Source organism: Pogona vitticeps, chromosome 1 (assembly GCF_051106095.1).
Source record: "Pogona vitticeps strain Pit_001003342236 chromosome 1, PviZW2.1, whole genome shotgun sequence".
Taxonomy (NCBI): domain Eukaryota; kingdom Metazoa; phylum Chordata; class Lepidosauria; order Squamata; family Agamidae; genus Pogona; species Pogona vitticeps.
Window position 1 is genome coordinate 183,526,811 of NC_135783.1, and position 21,806 is coordinate 183,548,616.

At 41.5% G+C, this 21,806-nt stretch overlaps 1 protein-coding gene across 3 annotated transcripts in view; it reads left to right on the plus strand.

The window, feature by feature from the left end:
• The window catches only part of TRAK2 (trafficking kinesin protein 2), a 43,991-nt gene extending 23,035 nt beyond the window's left edge, over window positions 1-20,956 (plus strand). For 2 of the 3 annotated variants that reach the window (XM_020811772.3, XM_020811774.3), the window contains 10 exons: window positions 4,000-4,090; window positions 5,935-6,065; window positions 6,180-6,254; window positions 7,625-7,762; window positions 11,418-11,494; window positions 12,816-13,001; window positions 14,505-14,803; window positions 15,559-15,834; window positions 16,700-16,799; window positions 17,349-20,956. In XM_020811772.3, the coding sequence (XP_020667431.2) occupies window positions 4,000-4,090; window positions 5,935-6,065; window positions 6,180-6,254; window positions 7,625-7,762; window positions 11,418-11,494; window positions 12,816-13,001; window positions 14,505-14,803; window positions 15,559-15,834; window positions 16,700-16,799; window positions 17,349-17,982 (2,007 nt within the window). In that variant the 3' untranslated portion in view covers window positions 17,983-20,956. The remainder of the gene's footprint in view (window positions 1-3,999; window positions 4,091-5,934; window positions 6,066-6,179; window positions 6,255-7,624; window positions 7,763-11,417; window positions 11,495-12,815; window positions 13,002-14,504; window positions 14,804-15,558; window positions 15,835-16,699; window positions 16,800-17,348) is intronic. The other variant, XM_020811773.3, reaches the window with a different exon arrangement.
• The last annotated feature ends 850 nt before the right edge of the window (window positions 20,957-21,806 follow it).

The window sequence follows — 21,806 nt, forward strand, 5'->3', positions numbered from 1 at the left end:
GGACGGCCATTTTTTCCTGACGGCCATTTTGGAACCGCCGATTAGCTGTTCCCAAAACATCACTATGCGAAAATTGGTAAGCGAAACACCGATCATCGCAAAACAATTTTTAGCCATTGAGAACATCGCAATGCGATCACTTTTGTGATCGCAAAAAACACGTCGCTATGCGGATTCATCATTAACCGGGGCGCTCGCTATGCGGGGCACCACTGTACATCTCTTGTCAAATTCTGGCTTTTAAAAATGGATTTCAGATGAAAGGAACAGGAGCTAGATAGATGAGGTGCAATTAAAAGTGAGCCCTTTAGATCCTTCTAACTTTTTCGTCTAGTGAACCCTCCTTCAGAAAAGACAGTGCAACATAGTTATGTGATCTCTTGCCTGTATGTCATGGCCAGAGAGTATTTAAGAAATTGAGCCAAGCCATGCACTGCAGGCTGAGGCAAAAACTATCTAGAAGCTCTGATTTGAGGTGTAGGTGGTCATAAATGCATTGAAGAGAAACAATCAACTTTATTCACCTTGACTAGTTTATATGCCTTCGTTATCCAACATTTCTGTGTGTGTTTAGTCGTTTAGTCGTGTCCGACTCTTCGTGACCCCATGGACCAGAGCACGCCAGGCCCTCCTGTCTTCTACTGCCTCCCGGAGTTGTGTCAGGTTCATGTTGGTTGCTTCGCAGACACTGTCCAGCCATCTCATCCTCGGTCGTCCCCTTCTCCTCTTGCCATCACACCTTCCTAACATCAAGGTTTTTTCCAAGGACTCTTTTCTTCTCATGAGATGGCCAAAGTACAGGAGCCTCAGCTTCAGGATCTGTCCTTCCAGTGAGCACTCAGGGTTGATTTCCTTTAGAATTGATAAGTTTGTTCTCTTTGCAGTCCAGGGGATTCTCAAGAGCCTCCTCCAGCACCACAATTCAAAGGCATCAATTCTTCGGCGGTCTGCTTTCTTTATGGTCCAGCTCTCACTTCCATACATCACGACAGGGAAAACCATAGCTTTGACTATTCGGACTTTTGTTGGCAAGGTGATGTCTCTGCTTTTCAAGATGCTGTCAAGATTTGTCATCGCTTTCCTCCCAAGAAGAAGGCGTCTTTTAATTTCAGGGCTGCTGTCTCCATCTGCAGTGATCATGGAGCCCAGGAAGATAAAATTTGACACTGCCTCCATATCTTCCCCTTCTATTTCCCAGGAGGTGATGGGACCAGTGGCCATGATCTTAGTTTTTTTGATGTTGAGTTTCAGACCATTTTTTGCACTCTCCTCTTTCACTCTCATTACAAGGTTCTTTAATTCCTCCTCACTTTCTGCCATCAGGGTGGTATCATCTGCATATCGGAGGTTGTTGATATTTCTTCCGGCAATCTTAATTCCGGCTTGGGTTTCTTCCAGTCCAGCCTTCCGCATGATGTATTCTGCATATAAGTTAAATAAGCTGGGGGACAATATACAGCCTTGCCGTACTCCTTTCCCAATTTTGAACCACTCAGTTGTTCCATGACCAGTTCTAACTGTTGCTTCCTGTCCCACATATAGGTTTCTCAGGAGACAGATAAAGTGGTCAGGCACTCCCATTTCTTTAAGAACTTGCCATAGTTTGTTGTGGTCCACACAGTCAAAGGCTTTCGCATAGTCAATGAAGCAGAAGTAGATATTTTTCTGGAACTCTCTGGCTTTCTCCATAATCCAGCGCAAGTTAGCAATTTGGTCTCGAGTTCCTCTGCCTCTTCGGAATCCAGCTTGTACTTCTGGGAGTTCTCGGTCCACATACTGCTGAAGCCTACCTTGCAGGATTTTGAGCATAACCTTGCTAGCGTGCGAAATGAGTGCAATTGTTCGGTAGTTGGAGCATTCTTTGGCACTGCCTTTCTTTGGGATTGGAATGTAGACTGATCTTTTCCAATCCTCTGGCCACTGTTGGGTTTTCCAAACTTGCTGGCATATTGAATGTAGCACCTTAACAGCATCATCTTTCAAGATTTTAAATAGTTCAACTGGGATGCCATCACCTCCACTGGCCTTGTTGTTAGCCAGGCTTTCTAAGGCCCACTTGACTTCACTCTCCAGATTTCTACAGCTAACTAAAATACTGGGTAGAAATAGTGTTTTATCTTTATATGTATATTTCCTGTGGAATCTAATGCAATCTGATTACTGTTGCAGTAGGTTGGAATTGTGAATACTATTTGGGATAGCAATTTTTTTTTTACTAACAGACATGGTTAACTGATTAGGATATTAGACATACTGTATTTGTGTGGTGTTACCTGGTTGTTCACCATGCTCGAATGAATCCTTCTTAGTGTTCCAGTGAAACATGCAATCATGGGCTGAAATCCGGTAGCAACTTGCAACTAAAGTTGGCCCTTTGAGTCAATGGCACTCCCATCAATATTGACTTAGTAAATTCCCACTGATTCATTGGACCTAATCTTGTTATAACTTACTACTGGATTTCAACCATAATTTCTTATAGTTATCCCTATAAACCAAATGAATGGGCTAAAGGTTTAGGCTGTCACCACTACTAAAGATGTAGAAGTGGTAGCCCTTGTAGTCTGTGCATGCACTATAGGTAAAAACAAAAAATGTTTTTTTTTAAAAAGAGAGAAATAAATTAACAAATAAAAAGACAAAAACGTACTGGTACCTTAAAGACTAGCTTTATATTTTAAATAATATATATTTTTAAAAAATATAAAAATATAAAGTTAGTCTTTAAAATGCCACCATGTTTTTGTCTTATTTATTCTTTTCTTTTCTCTTTTTTTTAACTTTTTTTTATTTTTACCTTCACTGCTAAAGATATAGATTGCTTATTTTTCAAATGAATGTTGGGCATTTTATCACACAGAAGAAAAGTAGAGTTTACGCCATAAATGTTAAAAATTTGGGTAGTGCTTTGTAGTGATCTGTTTTTATAAGATTATTATACTGTAAAATGTGGCTTAGACTTAAACCTTTTTATTTTGAGTTAGGACATTTTGAGTCATGCCGTGGGCATTGTTGATAATTTGCTTTGCATTAATTTCATTAAGCTGTTCAAAAATTGGGGATCTTTTACTGCATTTCTAAAGTACCCTTAATCAGAAGTATGTTCGATTTTGTAAAACTAGGTTGAAGGTGCATAAGCCTGCAGGGTTAGTTGCAGGGTGATATGGAAGGTTTTTATTTTTATTATTGTACAAACCAAGCACTTCATGTCTCATGAATATGCTGTCCAGGTGATCTGTAGACTTTGCTATTTAAATCAAGTGTGTATGACAGTCAGAAAATTGTGGGGGTAGGGGCCCAGATTGTTGTTGTATCCTGTCCTCTCCTGTGTGTGGTTAATTTGAGGAAGCTTCCTGCTTTTGAACCCCCATCGAAAGCTCTCCCACGTGGAATAAAATGGCCTTGCGTAAAGGCTGTGGGGGGGGGGGGTGTTAGGCAAAATAGCATACAATAGTCCACGGTTGTGAAAGGTTTTGCCTTTTGAACTCCTAATTACCGTAATATTGGTGGTTTCATTTGTTTTCATGCTAGCCAATTCCTCTTGACCTTTTTTGTACCAAGCTAACATATTTCCATTTAACTGTCAATTGTATATTGGTTACTGCAGTGTGGTTGGTTAATTTTGGAATGAATAGAATGGGCTTTCTTTCTTGAAACCATAGATCATCAGATCATAACAGGAAAAATACAAAACATATATAACACTGACATTACTTATTTACATATAAATGTAAAATGACATAGCTTCATCCCTTCCTTAAGTCTTTTGATGCCTTGCATGTATCTTTGTAAATCTTCCATCTGCACATGGATTCACCTGAGTAATGTCCTCTGGTATGGAGGAAATGGTTTAAGTGGTAACAGATCACACAATTAATTGCCAGATTTGCAAAAGCTTGTGCTGTAGTTATGGTGAACTTCTGGTCTGTGCAGAGGCTAGAGAGTTTATCTACACGCAGGATCTACTTCAAAAACTGATGGAGATTGTTGTTCTTAAAGGCATGCCATTTGAAGACAGAAACCATGACGTACGAAGAGAAAGAGCAACAACTGGTCAGTGACTGTGTCAAAGAGATCAGTGAGTATCCAGGTAGTATCTTCTACTGGGATTACATAGAATGTTTTTTTAATCTTGGAAATACAATCAGGAATACATACTCATATCAGTGCTCCATACATGCAATAGATTTATCGAGCTCTTTGAAAGCTTAAAGCTTCAGATATTAGTAGGAACCAACCCAGATGCTGAACACTAGCCCTCCTACCCTCCCCCATACAATTTCCTCTGTCTTTCTTTAGACTTAAAATCTTCACTATCTTCAATCAAAGTACATGCCAGGCAGAGTTTACTGTTAAGTGAGCTATTAAGACTTCTCTGAGCACTGAGAGAATCCTGGCTAATGTTGTGGTCCAAACAAATAAACAACATGCACGCACGCATGCGCGCACACACACACCCCTCTGTAGGATGTAGCCACTGGAATGCAACTTTTTGATGTTTCAGTTGCTTTTTTGTTGCATGGATTTTTTTAAAATGTAATTTTATTCAAGTTGTGTTTATTCTGTGACAAACTTCAAAGTTGTTTTTAAGTATTATTTTTATTTGCTTTCTGTCCTGCCTTTCTCTCAGTAGAAGGTTCCAGGACAGCTTACAAATGACTTGAGAAGGAGATGCAGCTAAAATCACAATAAACTGAAATTAAATATGATCAAACATATATTACTAACAAAAAGCAACTTGTTTGAAACCAATTAAAAAGACATCCTAGATCTGTAAAGAGTATTGCACTGCCTACTAAAACACCTTTCTCATCCAGTCCTCAAAAGCTTCCTTGAAAAGAAAACTTTATTATGCCTTTTGGCAAAAGGACAGAAAGGAGATGGAGTCCCATAGCCTGGGAGCTGCCACCAAAGTTTTAGTCTCTCATGTCCTCCATAGAGGAGCAAGTCAGGGACGGATAGCCTCCCCTGTAGATCTCAAAATCTGAGATAAGTTATGCAGAAAATACACCCTTCAGATAACTGGAGGGTGTTTTATAGGTCATAACCAGCTGTTTGAACTGGGCCTGGAAATAGACCATTAGCCCATGAAGCTGTTATAACAAGGGAGTGATATGATCCCTCTGACCAGCCCTGCTTAACAGTCGGTAGTGTTTTGAACCAGCTTGACATTTCCAAACAGCCCTCAAAGGCAATCCCTACAGAGTGCCTTGCAGTAATGCAAGTGAGATACTGTATAACTAAAATATGTTTCACTTTATTGCAGCAATATCAGGCAGTTGTACAGGTGCACTCTTGGCAACTGCTGAGAGCTGAGGAATCAGGCTCAGGGATGAGTCCATCAATGCACGCCAACTATGGCCCTGAGTTTTCAAGGGAAATGTCATCCCATCCAATATAGATTCCCTGACCTGCCTTTCTTCTGATAGGGATCATCTCTGTCTTGTCCAAATTCGCCTTCAGTTTCTTCACTCTCATCCAGTCCATCGCTAACAGTAGGCATTAGTTTAAGAATGAACACCACTTCCTTGGAGGTGTATGGAAAAACAGATTAGGTGTCATCAGCATACTAGTAGCGATAAACCTCGGACTGTCAGCAACATCTCTCAGCTGTTTGCTTGGTGTGTTAGACCTGGGAGACAACAGCACGAAAATCCAGGTATTAAGCAGGAATCATGCAGTGCCCCTTCTGAGTTTACCTATCCGGGAAAAGACCAGAGTCACTGCAAGGCGGAGTGCCTCTAAGTCCCATCCCAGAGAGATGACCTGAAAGGGTATTGTGGTTGCAGAGGCCACAGATGCACCCACAGCCTCTGAGCCAAAGCAGATCGGAGTGGATTCATCTGCCAGGTGACATGCAGATTCTTCACAGCCGACTGTGGTGCTGGGTAGCTACTTTCTTAAGTAAACGTGTGTCTTGTGGTATATTTTTAGGGGAGACTAGTGCTCAGATCGCGAATATGAGTGAAGAATTGACAAGAAAGAATGAGGAGCTTCTCCATTACCAGGAAGAGATTTCCTCCCTCTTGTCTCAGATTGTTGATCTTCAGCATAAAATGAAAGAGGTTTGTGTGTTCAGAAGGATCTTTTGAAGGATGGGGATTTTGTTCTGTTAAGAAGAGGATAATTATTACTTTGAGTAATTTTCAGGGGGATAATTGTTTTCCTTGTGTCCTCAGCATGTAATTGAAAAGGAAGAATTGAAACTGCACCTGCAAGCTTCGAAAGATGCCCAGAGACAGCTGACAGCAGAGGTACTGGTGCCTTCTATGTCTCTCTTCGACACATGAGAAAGAGATTAAAGTGGGGAAAAATAAGAACAGAGATTTCCCTCTCTGGTGAATAGCAGTCAGTTATGTGCATTTTCAAAACAAATTAAGATTTGGGCTTTTTTTCTGGAATATTTCTGCTGATAACATGAATTGGGATCTAATTTTGCTTCTTTTTATTGAATCAGTAAGCAGAACTGTAAGCTGGGTAGGTGGGGCTCGTCAGCCATGGAAAGCAGCCCATCTAGGAGAAGGAAAACTCCGATTTCAAACCTCCACTGCCTTGTGGCTATATCCACTCATGGAAAAGGCTTCAGGAGTTAACCTAGAGGCCAAATCCAGAGCTGGAGTCCCGAAGGCAGTTCGTGTCGTTCTGCCAACTCCTGCGACGTTGCTGGAACCAGTTGTATTGGCTCTTGCCTTTCCATTGGACCATTTCAGCAATGTGGAGAGGGGGGATCTGCTGCTTGGGTAACAGCCTATCCTCCATATTACTTTACCCAGGCTTCATGCTCTGGAGAGGACACTCCTCGATACAGACCACGTTACCATAGTCTCTCGAGACTGAAGGATGCCTATGCTGAAGCAGAACTAATAGAATTATACCATGCTATATGCTTATGTTCCTTACAGGTTGTGCTAATTATCTACCTGTCAGAAATGTTTAGGATGATGTATTTTTAGGCATGCGTACATTCATATTCAGGCTGCAGACCTCTGGTGCCTGCAGGACAATTACAATCTTTCTTTTTCAAGACAGGGGGAATAGTTAAGGGTGGTCATGGTGGTGATGGACTGACCTCAGCTGTCAGGATATCTTTTCATTCTGAGGAAACCTTTGGAAGCTGCAGGACAGGGGGGGAATGGTCTTTAATCTTGGAAAAATGCTGAATGTCCAATGTAAAGTTGCACAATAGGATTTCAGCCAATATGTACCTATAAAAAAGGCCTGTGGAAAAACAACTGCAGATAGCTCTCCTTCACTGGAGAGAAATCATTACTCCAACAAGGAAGAAAAAGGGAATCCTGAAAAATAGCAGGCAGACACTTCTTGCTCTCTTCCCTTTCTGCTAGAGAGTTATTTTGTGGTATTTACACTGAGCCCAAAAAGAAACAAAATTAGGAAAAGATACTGATGCTACACGAAGCATCACAAATGTGGAGATCCAGAACGGAAGTGTTTTGCCTTCATTTCTTTTGCCTGGGGCAAGGGGAGGGGCTCATTTTCAAGCTGCTCTTCCAAACAGACGCTGAAATGTGATATTTTTTTTCCCTTGGATTGCCCGTGGTTGATTCCTTCAATATGTGTTGTGATCTCTGCCAGTTAAAATGACTGGACTGTCGTATTCTTGCAGCTGCACGATTTACAGGAGCGGAATGCAGAGTGCCTGGGCATGTTGCACGAGTCACAAGAAGAAGTGAAAGGACTGCGCAGCAAAGTCTGCCGGGCCAGCCTTCTCTGCCGCCCCCAGTCCTGTGGAGCATTTCCTGTGGTAACTCCTCCCCCACATTCTCTCAGTGCAACAGGTCCCGACAGTTCAGCAGAGTCTTTGGTGCTGCCAGCTGCTTTTAAGTCACTTGAAACCTCAAGGGCATGTTTGGAAGTCCTTGCTCCTGGGAATTGAGGGCGAGGGTGAGCTGGCAGTTAGCTGAGGGCTCCCCCAACTACGATTCCATCTGTTACATTTAGCCTTTCCTTAGGTTTCCTGCCCTCTTTTATTTTTAGTTTTATTTTTTTGTGGGTAAGATGGTCTCATTTGGAGAAGACAAAAGATGCAATGCCGTGTAAGAAGGGTGAAGACATTTCTCGTGCATACTGTGATTCTGGTGTTACTTTTATAATCTGTCCTGAAGTTCTGTTGTCATACACTGTGGAAGATTCCGAAAAGTACTTTTGCTCTAGCCCCAACAATGAAATTTAGAAATCCCTGCCTCTTTTGATTTTAGTATTACTGCAATGGAATTCCTGCATAATGTTTTCAATGGAGCTTTTGATGCCCTCTGCACTTCCTTGTGCCTTTTGCTGTCTCAGCAGCAGCTGGAAGTAAGGAAGGTGCAGGTAACTCCTGCTGATCAAGGATATAGATGCATTCATTTTTCTTTATCAAGAAGAAGAAGAAAAATAAATGACTATCCTTGTTTTGCAGGCATTATTTGTACCTTCCTTTTTCCTCCTCCTCCTCCTCCTGAACAGCAAAAGACACAAGGAAACACAGAGGACATCAAAAGATCCATTGAAAACATTATGCAAGGAATCCATTACAATAATACTAAAATCAGTAGAGGCAGGGAATTATACATTTCATTGTTGGGGGTTGAGCAAAAGTGTACTATTCATTGCTTTTGCTCTAACCCCTAGGTTCCCAACCTTTGTTACTTGGATATTTTTGAACTGCAACTCCCAGAAACCCCAGCCAGCACAGTTGGTGGTGAAGGCTTCTGGGAGTTGCAGTCCACAACTCCTGAGTAAGCCAAGGTTGAGAACCAGTGCTCTAACCCACACAAAATGCATTGTTAAGGCTAGAGCAAAAGGAAAAAAAAACACAAGAATATTGCTTAATACTTGGTTCTGAAGGGGTTCATGCATAGAAAGTATAGAAAGAGTTACTGGAAGATCATGAAAAGGAATTTTGCTAGGAAAGGCATGAATCTTAAAATGATGCCTAATTAAAATTAGAAGAAGTAATGCTATATGCATAGGCTGCGATTATTGGTAACTTACCTGCTTAGCTGAGGCTTAATTTTATGTCTTGCTGACCATTGCAGCATTTAAACCTAACATTAAAAGGGAATTATTTTAAAGTATTCCAGGCATACAGATCAAACAGTAAGTGTATCATTTGGAATTACTTCATTTCTTCATTACTGTCCAGGAAGCACCTTTTCATTTTGACGGCACTGCAGAAATGCAGCTGCTAGCTGATACCTGTCTTGACAGTTTTTTAAGAAACAATTCATTTCAACTCTCAGGTTTCTTTCTCAGAAATCCACTGGTATTGAAAGTTTCATTTGTTCTCGGCATAATTATTCGTTCTTTTTACGTTACATAAAAAGAATACCTATGTGATTTCAGAAAAATGAGCCTGCTTTGAATTTATTATAATGAATGTCACTTGTTTCAACGCCATAAGAACCTGTTCACACCCTGTGGTTTTTAGCTGAGTTTCCTTTGGTTTTCCTAGAACTGCTAGCAAGTTCAGGTTTGTTTTGGCTCAGTTCTCACTGAAATCGACCATATATATATATATAGCTGCAGTCTTATCCAGGAGATTTTGAAGCTGTGGACACATTGATAGTTTGGCTTGGAATAAGGGGATTTTTTTTTTCCTTTGTTCTAATTGGAGATATCTTTTTATGGTGAATCCCATGTTCTGGTTGCTTCCCGGTTAGAGATGGGAATGAACCTCTGTTCAGAGGCTCATGCCAGTTGTTATGCGAAGCAGCACGGATGTGATACGTTCCCTTCCTCCACTTCCCTGGCTAGATTCCCCACTCACCAGTCAGCACACTCTCCTCTCCTCCTCCACTTTGGCTGTTCGACCAGTCTCCGGCAGGAGCACAGGTTTCCCTGCCCCACCTCCTTGGCTGATCACCCAGTTAGACTAGGAGGCAGGACAGGCATCATCTGTGCCCCTGCTGGGGACTGGTTGAACAGCCAAAGAGGAGGAGGAGAGGAGTGCGCTCTGACTGGTGAGTGGATCATTGACCAGGAGAGAGGCAGGGGAAGAGAATGCATGGCATGAACCTCCAAATCGAGGCTCATGCCCATGTCTGAAAGTTGGGTTTGCCCCTGCTTTCTAAGCAACTGATGAGAACATCTGCAGTAAAACAGGAGTAGCTAAATGGTGGAAGGGGGATAGGAAACAGGTCTTGTGGAGAAAAGCAGGGAATCCAGGAAAAAAATCCAAAGTTATCACCTGTCCCTTTGTTTTGTTAAACTGAGAAAAGAAAATGCATGCTGCATCTCCCTCCATCCAGACTTGCAAAAATTTCTGCCAATATTTCGAATAAGTGCTGGAAATGTAAAAACCAAGAAGGAACCTATTACCACACATGGTGGACATGTGATACTGCAAAGAAATATTGGGTCAAAATGTATACATGGATTAAACAAATGACTAAGCAAGAAATACAATTTAAACCAGAAACTTTTTTATTGGGACTAATACCAAATAATATAAATAAGCAAAGTTATTACTTAATATCACATGTCCTTACAGCTGCTAGATTAGCATGGGCACAAGTATGGAAGGAGGGAGACCCACCAAAAGACGAAGTGATTATCAGAAAAATATTAGAGTGCGCTGAAATGGATAGACTTACAAAGAGATTAAAAGGGCAAGAAAAGTCAACTTGCTATGAAAGCTGGAACATGTTCTACGAATGGTGGAAAGCAAAAACTTTGTAATAAATAGAAAATGACCAAAAGGAATAATGAGGAGAAGACACTGCTGAAAGAAATGTGTTATTATACAAAAGGCTTGTAGGCTAAGCTCTACAGCAGGCTTGTCCAACCTGCGGCCTGAGGGCCGTTTGCGGCCCAGGTTGGCTCATAATGAGGCCCAGTGCAATTTTTTATTTTTAAAGAAATTGCACTGGGCCGGCACTTGCAGCCGGCGCTTGCGGCCGGAATGCAGCTGGGGCATGTCACAACAGTAGAGGGGAAGAGAGGGAAGGAAGGAGCGGGAGGGGAGGGGACAGGGGAGCTGCGTGACTGTATTGCGCCATCCCTGTCAATGGGTGGACCCCCTCCTGGCCCCATAAAGCCACCGGAGTCGAAGCTGGCAGCCTCTGCTGTCTGAGATTGCAGCTGCTGGTAAGCGCACTTAGAGCGGGGCTGTGGAAGATGGCTAGGGCTGCCCCCATGCGGCCCGAACCAAATTTATGTGCGGCCCAAACCAAATTTTCATCTTCTAATGTGGCCCAGGGAAGGTGAAAGGTTGGACACCCCTGCTCTAAAGCATGTATCATTTGTAGATAGAGATTTAGGCATATGTGTGTATATATATCTCTATGTACGGATATGTGTATATAAAGTAAAAAATAAAAAAATGGGGGGAAAAGAAAGAAAATGCATGCTGCCAATTTTCCTTTATGTGTCTTGAGGAACACATAGGAGTCGTCTAATGTACAATCTACTCCTTTAAGGAATCCTTGCTGGCAGAGATTGAAGGGACCATGCGGAAAGAACAAAGTCTGGATGCAGAATCTGCTTTGAAACAAAAGTAAGTAACATTCTTTGCTTTCTATCTTTAACGATTTTGACATGTCCCTGCTGTTGTCAGCACTAGGATTAAGACTGTCTGGTATAAGTGGGCCTGAATATTCCATTTACAATGAAATGTAAAGTGTTTTGGACTAGCTGTAGTTTCTGAACACCTTTCAAAAGCAGCTACATATAATAAGTGTTAGGGTACCCCAAGTGGAATGTTAACTAAGGAAGGGGTCACTGTTACAGACTGATATTTGTATCCATTTCTAATAACTGCAAGGCCAAGTGGTATTTTCAGAAAAAGTTAACTTTTATCCCCTTAAAGTCTTTTAATGAACACTTTGCTGTAGATCTGCAATCTCAGTGTTCTTTGTTTTGTGCTTCCAAGGATTTTTTAAAAAAAAATCATGTTTGCAGTTCTTTGCCAGTTGCTTGTAGCGATAGCTAACATTTCCTCCTTCAGTTACTCAGGCAGCATGGGAGCTTCTGTGGCCCATCTTCCTCCTGTACTCCCAGGATAACCTGAGAAGCCTTGGGCCAGGTGGGAGGATCTGAGGCACAGTTCCCTCCCAGGTGAGCCCAGGCTCTTCACTGTGCAAGAAGGCTCTGTGCTGCAATAAGTAGGCACATGCCCTGCCCGCATAGCCCATCAAGTATGAGAGTGGTGAAGGGAGATTAAAGAGATCCACACATTTATCTACCTCCTTGCCAGCTTCTTAGCTTGGAGCTTTGGGAGAAAACTTGTCTTTTATGGAAAGCTTTTTGGCTTGCTTAAAGGGACCCTAGGAATTGGCATCACCACAATTGTTTTCATTTGTTCCTAAAATGCTGGGTTTTTAAAATGTTTAATTGAGTTTTTATTTGGTAGAGCTTTAACATTTACAGAGTCAGGATTTAAATGTTTTAAAAAGAGGAATTGAAAAATGCAGGAAGAATGTTCTGTGTTAAGAGAAAATAAATGGTTGAATGGAGGGGAAAGAGAATAAACTGTGTGATACAGAAAGAAAGGGGTAGAAAGCAAACAAATGGCATAAGCCCTTTGGGAGGGGCAAGGTGGGAAAGGACTTAGCTTAGAAATGTGAGTTCACAGAGGACCCATGGGATCAGAGAAGAGGAAAAGCAGGCATGTCCACATAGATAGAAAGAAGTGAGCCTGTAGAAGGGAATGCTTGTTTGTTTGTTTTGTTTCAAAGCAAAACAAAACATGAACCACAAAATGACTGGTTTGGAATATCTGAATGTTCCAGTGTCTGTGATACACAGAATAAATATCTGCCTCGTTCGGAACAGGCTTTAGATGCATTTTAATAATCATTCTCTGTTTTCTATTTTAGGGATCAGCAAAAGCATGTATTTGATACCGTCAAAATTGCTAATATTGTACGTAGCCGTTCTGCATTGTGTCCTGTCCCATTGCCCATTCCAGGGTCAAATCAATCAAGTGTTGTTATGACAGCAAAACCTTTTCATTCTGGCTTGCAAGGTGTGGAAGGAAAGGAAGATCAGTCTCAGACAGCCAGGTCAGAGAACACTTCTGAGTAGCAAGTAATACTTATTATCACTTCAGACAGAGTAATGGAGCGTCCACTGTCACCATTCGATGCTCCACTTGTAGGAGAGTTTATTGTGGAGGCAGTTTCTGTTATCCCGAATCAAACAAAAGAACACTTCTCCCATCTTCTCTCTCTCTCTCTCTCTCTCTCTCTCTCTCTCTCTCTCTCTCTGTGTGTGCATGTACCATACTTCTTTGATATCTGTGTGTGTTGTTATTCTCTGAATGTGGCATGCTATGTGAAAATTCTATTCCTCTTGCAAATATTCATCCACTGTGGAAAATATTTTGGCATATTTACAAAGGCACAGAAATTTTACTTCAGAAAATGGATGAGTAACTAAGGAAAAGGTGACATTCCTTTCATTGCACAGAGACAATCTTGGGGCTGTCTGGCCCTGAATCTTCATCCACTTGGGGGGGACAGGTTGTTCACTCAGGGATGGCATTGCAAAGTTATAGGGAGCCTTGGCACAGTATTGTGCGGAAGTAATTGTAAATTATTCCTACTTCACCAGCATAACAGCCACATACTTCTTTTGCTGCCATCAGCAACAACCAGTATTATATGTGGTTTTAAAAATCACCCATTGGCTACAAAGGGGAGGCAGACAGACTGTATGCTGCCCACTACTAACTCAAAAACTTGGTCTTTAAAAAAATATTATTATTATTATTATTATTATTATTATTATTATTATTATTATTATTATTATTATTATTATTATTATTATTATTATTATTATTATTATTATTATTATTATTATTATTATTATTATAATATAAAGTCCATCCATGCTTATTTAGCATTGTGTCACCTGGATTCAGCTTATAATCATTTCTTAATGCAGCTACAAGTAGATAAATAGGGACCACCTCGGTGGGAAGGTAACAGCGTTCCGTGTTTAAGTCACACTGGCCATGTGACCACGGAAGATTGTCCTCGGACAAAACGCTGGCTCTATGGCTTGGAAACGGGGATGAGCACCGCCCCCTAGAGTCGAACACAATTGGACAAAAATTGTCAAGGGGAACCTTTACTTTTACCTTTTAATGCAGCTACAATACATATTAAACTCTTAATCTATACAACATGCTTGTAACCATTGATAAAACAGGTTCCATGTTTGATAATATTCTGCATCTTCCTTTCCTTTGATTTTCAGTGTCAGTCTGTTCATTTCTGCACAGTCCAATAACTTTTTAATTATTTCTTAATCTGTAGGTGTTTCTTCATTCTTCTAATATTGTGCGAATATAATCCTTGTGGCTGTTAAAATATGCAGTGTTAAGTATACATTTTGTTTTTCAAAGCTCTCTGGTATTATGCTTAATCAAAAGAGTTCTGGCTTCAAATCTACATTTTTTTACTATTTTTTTACTATTTTAACAAGCCATATATGTATTTTTGTTCCCCTTCCCCCCCAAAAAAGTTGGTATTTTAACATCTTGCTTCATCATGTTCCCACAGAGAGTCTCAAAAGCTGAGCCATCCTGGTGTTCCTGGAGAAGATGATTTAGCCACTGCTCAGAACAGGCTTCGTCTCCGTCATCAGAACTACCTGAGTGAAAAGCAGTTCTATGAAGAGGAGTGGGAGCCCAAGGTGCGTTTGCTGGCAGAGCAGAAGGAAGAATCCAGTGGTTATAGCACTCCGATCGAGAGCAGCCTTTCCCTGGGAAGCAGCTCAGAACTTTCTGACTTCTCTGGAACTTCTAGCCTCTTGCGCTCCCACTTCCCAGAGAAACTGCAGATTGTCAAACCTCTTGAAGGTAAGTTAATGACAGTGGACTCTCACTTTACAGCCAGCCCAGCCCTTGGGATCATCAGCCAATCACTGCCTTGCTGTTGGCTGTTCATCCAAATGGCATTCTGTGGGCACAGAGATCCTATTGTGTCAAAACCCTAACCCTCTTCAGGTTCCTTTTCTCTTTCTCCGGCTTACTCTGTTACCCCTCCTGTATTGCTGTCCCCTCCACCCCACCTCCACCCTTTCAGTTAAGCATGAAACAGTGCACCTGGAATGCTATGGTCTGGACAAGCCCTTTCCCCCCTTTCACTAAAACAAAAATAATGATAAATTCTCTGGCTCAAGTTGTTTGTGGAAATGGAACAGGTGAAGAAAGTAGACCCTTATTGCCATTGCCTGATTAAAATCTTCTCTGGAACTCAGGGGCCGAATAATATTTTTCCTTATGCCGGGGAATAAGAAGGATGCGGTGTGAAAATCTCACCGCTTTGGTTGTTGTGGGTTTTTCGGGCTCTTTGGCCGTGTTCTGAAGGTTGTTCTTCCTAATGTTTCACCAGTCTCTGTGGCCGGCATCTTCAGAGTTCCACACTCTACGTGCTGTCCTCTGAAGATGCCGGCCACAGAGACTGGCGAAACGTTAGGAAGAACAACCTTCAGAACACGACCAAAGAGCCCGAAAAACCCATAACAACCACTAGATCCCAGCCATGAAAGCCTTCGCGAATACATCTCACCTCTTTGTTTGTGTGCCATTTGTGTGTATTTCTTCTCCACCAGGCTCTTTGACCCTATCCCACTGGCAGCAGTTGGCAAAGCCTAACCTTGGTACCATTCTGGACCCACGCCCTGGAGTGGTCACGAAAGGTTTCACCGATCTCTCTCAAGAGGACGACTATCACCTTTCTGATTTGGAAGAAGATGACAACGAAAGGGAAGATGGCATAACTTTCCAAGTCCAGCAGCCACCTTCAGAGGGAGGGAAACTTTCTGAGCCAAAATCAATGCCAGGAATTTTCCTACCACCTGCTAAATTGCTAACCATTCCCCTCACAGGTACGGATTGGTAATCTTTGTTATTTTGGTTCCCTTTCTGGTCTCTGCCTATAGCAACTACTGTACTTGTGCTGGAGCTTTAATAGAATCAGAATAACTCAAGTAGGGGGTGCAAGTGTGTTGTTGGAAAGCCTAAGGTGGTAGCTCACTTCCTATCCAAGGGCAGGTAGATTTTTGTGGTACAGGTGGAATCTATGGGAAGCACCCAGTACTGCACTAAGGAAAGGCAGTGGCTGAAATGTTATGCATTCTCCCTGCTTTCAGAGCCCTCTGAAAATGCTATACAGAGGGTTGGGAGTCTTTGTCAGTCAAGTGGGTTAAGGCATGAGGAGCTGCAAGGGAAAGGGATGTGCCCATAATCAAACAGAGGCAGCCACCATGATCAGGACCACTGCCTGTGGAAATTTGGAAATAACTCCCTCAGGCCCCCACCCCTCAAAAGGGACCACAACCTTCCCTGTAACCTTTTCATGGGGTTCCCCAAACTGCTGAAGGAGGGAGACAGCAAATTTGCTTTCAGGAGCTCTTTGCTGTCACTGCAGTGTTGCATATCAGGAGTACAAGTGAGAGTTATGGTTAACAGTCACAGGCTTCCTACTGCCGATCTTAGGAATGTTAACAGTGTCAGGTTTTTGCCTGTCTTTGGAGAATGTCTTGGCCTGTCTTTTTAGAATGATGGCTTGAGAGTAGTGTGTGTTGCATTTTCTTTCTTGGAAAAACACTGGAAGAATCTCTTGTTTTTGTTTTGTTTTGTTTTGTTTTTGCACTTATTAATTCAGGATTTGAAAAGTTTTTGCCTTGCTAGTCTGTTATCCATCCCCTTTTCATCATATATATTTATATTTATGTTATGTTTATTTTATAGTTTCCAATCCCGGAAAATGCCTCTCGTCAACAAACTCTACATTTACTTTTACCACTTGTAGGATCCTCCACCCATCTGATATCACACAGGTTACACCCAGGTAAGATATAATCAAATTCCAGGTGTAATTACGGTAGAACCCCCATACCCAGGGGTTCAGTATCTGCTGATTCACTTAGCCACAGTCTGAAAATATAAAAAACATTACAAGAAAAATCCTAGGAATATATAATTCTAAAGGTGAAGTTACCAGAACTGGCCACTGGAGGAAGCCAGAGACCATGCTGTGTATAGCGTTTGCTATTAAAATAGCATTCACCGTAATCCACATTTTTCAACATCCACAGGGGGCTTGGAACCAATCCCCCAATATTCAGGTAATCTAGAAGACTGCAAAGCAGACATCACTTTAACATCTATAGTAAAAACTTTGAAAAGAGGTAGGAACAAAGGAGGGGGAAAAATGCAGTTCATAATACATTGTCATGTAAAGGAAAAGAGGCAAGGGCTTTTGGTGTTGATACAGATATACTAGCCTTGATGTCTGAAAACGGTTGTGTTTTCTTTTGCTCTTTCTTGCTAAGGATGTTAGTAATGCTATTCAGTATATATCTGTGTCCCCCTCACCCCTGACATTTTTTGTTCACAGCACTCCCTTGTGCAGCAGTACAAGCAACACCGCTACAAGCTCTCCGGCCATGTCATACAGGCTTAGCATTGGAGAATTTCTCAGTAACAGAAGAGAGTCAACTACCACCTTCAGCAGCACCAGAAGCTTAGCTAAGCTTCTGGAAGAAAAGGGCATCTCGGCAAAAGTGTACAACAGTCCAGTCTTGGAGCAAATGTCACTCTTTCAGCCCCTCAAGATATGTACTGTCCCTTCAACACCACCAAATTCTCCTTTGCTTTCGCCTTGTCCTTCCCCTTTGCCTTTTGAGTCTCGAACAAGCATGTCTGAAAACTTCCTGGCCTCCCGACCAGCTGAAACTTTACTTCAGGAGATGTACAGACAGAAGTCCTCTAGTGCAGATGCCCAGCAGCTGAAGATGAATCTGGTGGAGAGGCTAAAGAAACTGGGCATTGCCAGAGTTGTTAAGAGGGGGGAATCTGGGAGGGGTCAAGGGACAAAAGGTGGCCTCCAGAGGCAGGATTCCCTTGGGTATGTAAACGTAGGCAGCAATCTGCTGGGAGGACTGAGGAGAAACCACAGCCTTCCAGTCTTAACTGGAGCACTTGGAGGTCCAATGAGCACATCAAAGATGGGAGTTCTGAAGGAGGACTGAGCAGTGCAGTAGGATTGACAAGATCTGGAAGAACAATGGAGAATGTTCGTGGAGTAGGATGTACAGTACGGTTAACAGAACGTTCATCAAAAGAGGGTTGTTGAAGGTTGTCTAAGTGGTTGGGGGAGTCTGCATGAAAAGAAGGCATAGCTTTTAAGAGAGCAAAGAAAAGGAGTAGGGGGAGGAAACCAAAGTTCAACCTTAAGACCACTGAAAATGATTAATCTTCTACCGAGCCGTAGGAAGCAACACAAATATGTAATATTTTCTGCCTCTGACATTATATGTACAGAACAGTAAGTACTAATGTACATTCTATTGCTTGAGAGTGTTTTATCAGATGCTGTTTGAAAAATGCATTCTGAGGGGAGTAGTGAAAATACTGATCCAGAACAATGACTGCAGTCTGTCCTTAGAAGACAGCTCATTGTGTTTTATAGAATTAATGTAACTTTAAATATGCTTGCTCACCAAAAAAAAAAAAAAAGTGTTGCAAACTCAGTAGAGAAAATACTTGTGATATATATTCATATTCAGGGGCATAAAGTTGCAATGACATCTATTGCACAAGCAAAATAAAATCTCAGGCAAAAAGGGAGTAAAATCCATGTGATTTATTCAGGTGATATATTTATTACACTTGAAGGGAGAGCATATATTTGGCAGACAAAAATTTAATGTATGGGATACTCTGTTCCATGTCTGGCTGCATTTAGGACCTGTGCAGTGCATTGGGAATAGAATAGTGTTAAAGTAATCACATAGATTTCAATTGTAGCCCTACTTGCTGGGAAGATCTGTTTTGCAGCATGACTTACTGATTCGTTGGTCTTCTTCTGAATCTCAGGAGGCTTATGTTGCACAGTTTCCATGGCAAAAGGTTGAGATACCTGCTGCACAAAGTTAAGGCGCACAACTGTCGGTTCTCACGTGGAACAAGACAGCAGCTGCTTTTCCTACTGGTTTCCCACTGATTTTCCCTGATGAGAAAATTCTGAACATTAATGTTTCCTAGTTGACAAGTTCTGTGATAGTAGACTCTTCTGTTTTGGTACAGTGATCGGACAGCAATGTAGTGTCTCTCAGGATAGGTCTAGATGTAAGACGGGAGCAGGAGGGAGAGAGGAAGCGCAAGTGACTTTCTGTGTGGTGACTGAAGTGGGAACTTCAGATACATGAAACCTACGCACATGGCATGCTTGCAGCAAGTTGTCTGATGAAATGGATTTGTGGTTATGATGAGCTAATGCACATAAGCACCTAGCCATAAGGTGCATTCTGACCCATGCAGGAGAACCTGTTTTGAAAATTAAGCACAAATAGTGGCTGTGTGATATATGCCTTAGGCATAGTGTGATTTGCTCAAAGGGCTGTTTTACAGAAGAGTTCTGGCCACTGTAAGCTTGTGGTCCTAACGTGCTAAACGGATGAGGTATAGAATGCTTGGTAGGTTTATATGTAGCTGCATGTCAATTATAACATGGCTTTTCTCCCCTTACATTTTTAGGCATTCTAGGTATTGGTATGGGTATGGGTTTGATTCAGCAAAATCCTTTAAATGGCAAAAATGTATGCAATATAAATTGGTATATACAGATTAATTCTATTTTAATTTATAACCATATTCTAAATTTTTGAAAACATTTAGAGTATATTCCATTAATATTGTAAAAATAAAAAGTTTATGTTCCTTGGCAGGATAAATGGAAGGGATCCTTGCTCTCAAGTGAGCTTGAAAAACCTAAAATAACCTGCTGCATATTTACAACAGGAAAAAATGATCAGGTAATGAAAAAGTAGCCAGAATCATTTGTTCATGCCAGCCAGCAATACCTAGAGGGAAACAAGCACAGTGTTGAATTGATGTATGTCTTATTTATATATTCTGTATTTTCCATCTATTTTTTAAAATTATCTTGAATGTGGATCTCTTAACTGGCTTTCTTCTAACTGCATCTGTTTTTTTTCATTATCTGTACTTGTTATCAGAGGAAGAAGTAGGTGCAACAGACTTCTTTCTGCACATCATATTCATGTAAAGTTAATTTTGTAATTATTTTCAGTAAATTAATGTTCATTTGATTGAAGAGAGCTTTATTTCCTGTCTTCTAAGAGGGTTCCCTGAAAATATCAAGAAATCTCACACCCCGTCACCGATTGACTTATTAGGCAAACCCTGGTTAATTCTATGTGTTTCTTCGTTTGCTCATAGCAGCAACAAAATTAAGCCCACATCCATAGCTGTTTTAAGTACAATTGCACAGTGTGTCTAGCTGGCAGCTACCTTAGCAGTACCTTTCTGCCTGAACTGTTTTGAGGCGGAAACTTTGGAACACTAGGATGTCCAGCAAATTAGCTTGAGACATACAGATAAAAAATACAGATGTGAAAAATGCAAAATGGGTGCTGTCCTTCAGTGCCAACTCAACACAAAGACATACATAGATACCCTTTGAATATAATCCAGTATTGAAATGTGTTCTTTATTGTGGCCTGAATGCTATACATATTCAATGTATATATGTATGCTTCAGTTTCCCTGCTGCTTACACTAGAGGGTTGTGGGTTTTTCCACAAAATACGTATCTAAACATTTATACATATGATTCAATATGTTTTTAGTGCTGACAGAAAGAGGATATATGTTGAAGAGGAAAAAAGGTTGATGAAGTAAAGCAACTTAATAATAACAGTGTGCCATCAAGTCAATTTTAAGTTATAGCACTTGGTTTCAGGGTTTTCTAGGTGCAGAGTACTCAGAAGTGGTTTCCCATTCCCTTCTTCTGGGGACATCCAACTTAGAAAAGAATAAAGATTTGAAATAACATTGCTTTCTGCCCTTCCCTGCAGGTTGCACATTTCTTATTCTAATTAATGATATATGTTCTTTGCACATGGTTTTGTTTTCTAGTGGAGTTTACAATAAATGCATAAAACCTGACAATAAATACATAAAACCTGCCTTTTTATAAAAGTCTGGTTGTACAGTGATTTTTTTCAAACTATTTTTAATGGTGATATAGCAAGTTGTTGAATTTTATTTTTCCAGATTCTGTAATACAGTACCTTAATATCGGTGGTGAGTGACTTCAACAACCAGGGGAGCCCATGTTCTCCCACTGCAACCTGCCATTGGCTGCTATTAGAGTCAACGGCAAAGGAAAGGAGTAAAATAGGATTGGCATTAGGTCTTTCACCATGCCTAAATGTGGAAGCAGAAGAACCTAGTCCCTCAACACTACTCATTTCCAGTAGTTTGCTTCCTCAGTTCCGCCAGAGTGTGAGGCTGGGAGCCACCTGCAAAGGTACTTCCCAGAGTGTACCATCCATCTCTTCAGAAAGAAGCACCGAGGGACACCTGTTGGGCATAGGAGAGGATTTGCAAGGACTGTGTGTGGCAGGAGAGAGAACAGAGGGCGCTGTTTTGGCAGGAAAGGAGAGGAGGATAAAAGGGGGAAAGGAAAGGAAAGGAAAGGAGGGGGTTGTTGGATATTGAGGAAGGAGAGGCGTGTTGGTCAGAAAGTACAGAGAAAGTGGAGGAAAAGGAGGATTTAGTGGAGTTGGTACAGGAAGACCCCTGGACAGGGGAGTGGGTAGAGTTTAAAGTGCCTGGAGATTATGCAGAGTGGAAGAGGCCCATGTACAAAAAAACACCTTATAGGGGGGAAACAGAGGAAGCGATTTCAAGCCTGGCAGCAACGAGAGGCACCATGGAGAGCAGGCAGTCGGGCAACAGAGAACCAGTCCATTCAGACCCAAGTTGAGGAGAGATCCAAGAAAAAGGGCTTGGGAGCTTCAGGTGGCCTGGACCTTTCACCACCACC